The sequence below is a fragment of the Tupaia chinensis genome, unplaced genomic scaffold (assembly GCF_000334495.1).
Source record: "Tupaia chinensis unplaced genomic scaffold, TupChi_1.0 Scaffold000047_1, whole genome shotgun sequence".
In the NCBI taxonomy this organism is placed as follows: Eukaryota; Metazoa; Chordata; class Mammalia; order Scandentia; family Tupaiidae; genus Tupaia; species Tupaia belangeri.
In genome coordinates, this window is record NW_006159505.1 from 1,596,296 (window position 1) to 1,600,152 (window position 3,857).

The following is a 3,857-nucleotide window of genomic DNA, read 5'->3' on the forward strand; positions in this document are numbered from 1 at the left end:
GCTGCTGGGACTCCAGCCTGAGCCCCTATCCTGCCCCAATCCGGACCAGACCTCCGGTCTCTACACATGGTGTAGACAGAGGGTCCCAACCTCTTCCCTGGCCTCCCCACCTGCGGCTCCGCGCACAGCCGGGAAGGCAGGCCGATCGGCGCTCTCGTAAGAAGTTAATTCGATTCCCCCCGATAACCGAGTTATTCTGATCCAGCCCCTCAGCCCCGCCCCCAGCGAGGTCCCATCCCGGCGAGGACTGCGGAGGCGGCCCAGAAGGGGGGATGTAGACGAGGACGAGGAGGAGACGGAGCCTGGGACAGGGACCGGGAGAGGACGTGGATAGAGAAGGAGACCGACGGAGACAGGGAGAGAAGGGGCAGGAACAGTGATGGAGTGAGGAGCGAGGGCGATGCAGGTACACGGATGGAGGCACGGATGGCGCACGTGCAAGAGAAAGCCGGGGTGGAGATGGGGCAAGGCAGAGACCGAGAGGGAGACACAGATAAGAGAGAAGATGGGAACAGATGAGACATGGACGGCGAGGACGGCGACGGGGACCGCAAAGGGAAGAGACAAAACCAAGACAGTAGCAGGGCAGACGCAAGCTGAGGGACATTCTCGGAGAGAGGCGGCCAGGGCCAGACGGGAGCTGAGGAACAGAGGCTGCGGGGCGGGGAGGGAGGGCCCCTGCAGATCTGAGCCCCTCGAGCTGGAGCGCAGAGCGGCCAGGGATGGGCTGGAGGCGCGGGGGCGGGGGGGCGCAGGGCTGCCCAGGGGCGGGGAGCCACGGTCCCTCCGTTCTGAGCGGTCCTGGGCCCACCCGAGCACCCTTAGGCCTGGTGCCTCTCCCTTCCCCCAGCGCCCTCTTTCCCACCACGGCAGGGTGTGACCCTGGCCTCCCCAGCGGCGGGGTGTGACCCTGAGTTCCCCAGCGTCCTGTGCACTGTGCGTGCGCGTGTGTATGTGTGTGTGTGTGAGAGAGAGATAGAGAGATGAGTGTGAGGACAGGGAGCAATCCGGTGACCCTTCACTCTTGTCCGGCCTCTCGCCCTCTCCTCCCTTTCTTCTCCTGGAAACACGAGATGCAGCCCGCACCTGGCCACACACGTCCCTCCACGGATTCGGCCGCCTGCTCTCCAAGACGCGGGTCGAGCGGACACACGAGGACTCCTTCCAGGACAGCGGTACAGAGACCCTGTGCCCTGCCGCTCACCGAGGGGCACTCGGCTGCTTCCCCCCTAGTCCCCACCTTCTCCACCCCACCTGGGCAGGTCCTGTAGCTGGGGCGGCTGAGGAGTCCTGGGAGGGACAGGTTCTTGCGCATCTCCCTCCCCCTGTGCGCGACCCTCTCTCCTAGCGCGCAGGACTCCCTCGAATTCCTGTGGCGCAGCTGGTTAGCACAGTGGGGAGCACAAGCCTAGGGGGGACCCCCTTCCCTGGCCACTCATTCTTTGCTTCACACAAGGACACCCATTCCCAATTTCTGTAACTACTCATGCCAGGGGATTTCTTTGAGTCGTAATTTCCACATTACTTTTTTTTTTTTTAACCTCATATTTTAAAAATCCTGGTAAAATAAAAGGGAACTTCAAAAAGTTCATGGAAAATGGAATTAAAGTACAAGTTTGCTTTGGCGCAAAAAAAAAAAAAAAAAGGAAATTCACGCAGGTTTTTTTTTCCAATACATATCTCCCATGAACTATTATGGTTCCCTTATACATATAACCAGATTTACCATCTTGATTTTTTTTTCATCACAAGGTGTGTGTGCTGGCCAGAGAGACGCAGATAGAGACAGAGAGAGGGAAAGTGAGACATCACCCCTCAGGGGGTTGGCCATGCTACAATCCCTTTTCCATTCTCCTCTCTGGATTTTGGGCATGCATGCACATTTGGCATGTTGTTTATGCCAATGGGTTTGAACTGCCTAGTCAGCCATGTGGAATCTCGTGTCTTCACCACTACACCTCCTGCTGCCCACTGACTGGGTCTTTCTAAGTGTACAGATCAATGTTATTAAATACAAAAGGCCTTCAGGAAGTTCATGGAAAACGAAATTAAAGTTCAAGTTTATTTTGGTGCAAAACCAAAATCTGAAATTCATGCATAGTTTTTAAAAAGTAATTACTCATTTAATTTTATTTATTATTTTAAAAATATTTGCTATAGGGCACATATGCTCACGAGAGAGAGAGAGAGAGAGAGAGAGAGAGAGAAAGAGAGAGAGGATATGAGAAAGCAAGTTGTCAGGTCTGGAACTCAAATTGCACTTAGCCATGGGGGAGCCAAGTGGCTTAACCACTATGCCACCTGCTGGCCCCCATGCATAGTTTTTTCATACTATGCCTTTTTTTTAAGGATTTTTAAAATTTAACTTTATTTATTATTATTATTTTTCAGTTTGAGTAGAGAAAGACAGAGAAAGAGAAAGTGAGAAAGCAAGTCACCAGGTCCAAGACTCGAACCGTGGTTGGCCATGTGAGAGTCCAGTGCCTTAAACCACCAAGCCACCTGCCAGCCCTACAGTTTGCCTTTTGTGTTAACTTTTTGGATACCCCTCATCCATTCATAATGTTATGCACCCATCACTACCATTTATCTCTTTACCCATTGAGTGGTAACTCTCCATTCTTCTATCCCCAGTCCTTGGAGATCTTTCTGTCCCTACGGTTTTGACTCTCATATGAGTGGAATCTTACAGTATTTATCTTTTCATGACTGGTTTATTTCTCCTACATAATGTCCTCCAGATTTGTCTGTGTTGTAGCATGTATCAACATGTCCTTTTATAAAGCTTAATACTATTCTGTTCTACGTAGCCACCGTTTTTCCTTACCCATTCATCTATTGATGGACACTGGGTTGCTTCTGCATTTTAGCTACTATGAAGAATGCGGCTATGAATATGGAGGTACACATATCTCTTTGGGATGGTGCTTTCAATTCCAGACGTGGAATTGCTGGGTCATATGGTAATTCTATTTTTAGTTATTGAGGAACTGCTGTACTCTTTTCTGTAGTGGCTGTGCCATTTAACGTGCACAGGTGTTTCAATTTCTCTACATTCTCACCAGCACTTGTAATTTTTTGTCTTTCTCAAATTACTTTTTGGGACTGAAAACATAGGGGTTGAGACCAGACAGCTCAACTGCTTCAAAAGTTCTCCGCGCTGGTGCATGAGGAGCACCTCCCTCCCGACATCCCCTCCCTGGGGAGCTAAAGGGTCCCAGAACTGCACAATCAGACAGGACCACTGTTCTGCCGAGCCCCTCCCATGGCTGTCCTTTGCCCTCAGGACCACATCCGAGCTCCCACTTTGGCCTTGGTTGCCAGCGCCCCACCCTGCTCCCAGACTTTGGCCTTCTATGCAGCCCTCCACCCTGATCTTCTCGTTCAGAGCTGTTCTCTCTGGCTGGGGTGCTCCCTCCACTCTCCATCTGCCATTGCTTGAATGTGTGCCCCCCCAGATTCGTGTGTTAAGATTTGGTGGGTTGGGGTCAACAGGTGGCATGGAGGTTTGAGTCTTGAACCTGGCAGTTTACTTTTCCTCTCTCTCTGGTCAAATTAAATAATAATAATAATAAATAACATTAAATAAATGATTCTTTAAAAAATTAGGTGGGTCATTGTGGCTGTGTCAAGAGGGTGGAGACAGTCAATTATGGTATTGAAAGGTAGGGCCTTTGGGAAGTGATGAGGCGTCAGGATGGGGCCCCATGACTGAACGTCGTGGGTTCATAAGGAGACAATGAGAAGGACATGCTCAGCTTCGCAGGGGCTCCTGCCAGAAGCCTCTCACCGAAGGTGACCCCTGGACCTCGGACCTCCAGGCCATGAGCTGAATGAACCTTGATTCTGTTTGTTTG

The 3,857-nt window shown here is 51.3% G+C and overlaps 1 protein-coding gene across 1 annotated transcript in view; it reads right to left on the reverse strand.

The window, feature by feature from the left end:
- The window catches only part of PHOX2A (paired like homeobox 2A), a 6,191-nt gene extending 4,876 nt beyond the window's left edge, over nt 1–1,315 (reverse strand). Inside the window, exons 1-2 of the mRNA XM_006141136.2 lie at nt 1,255–1,315; nt 91–302 (exon numbers count right to left, since the gene is read on the reverse strand). Coding sequence (XP_006141198.1) covers nt 91–302; nt 1,255–1,315 — 273 coding nt within the window. The remainder of the gene's footprint in view (nt 1–90; nt 303–1,254) is intronic.
- Between the last annotated feature and the right edge of the window lie 2,542 nt (nt 1,316–3,857).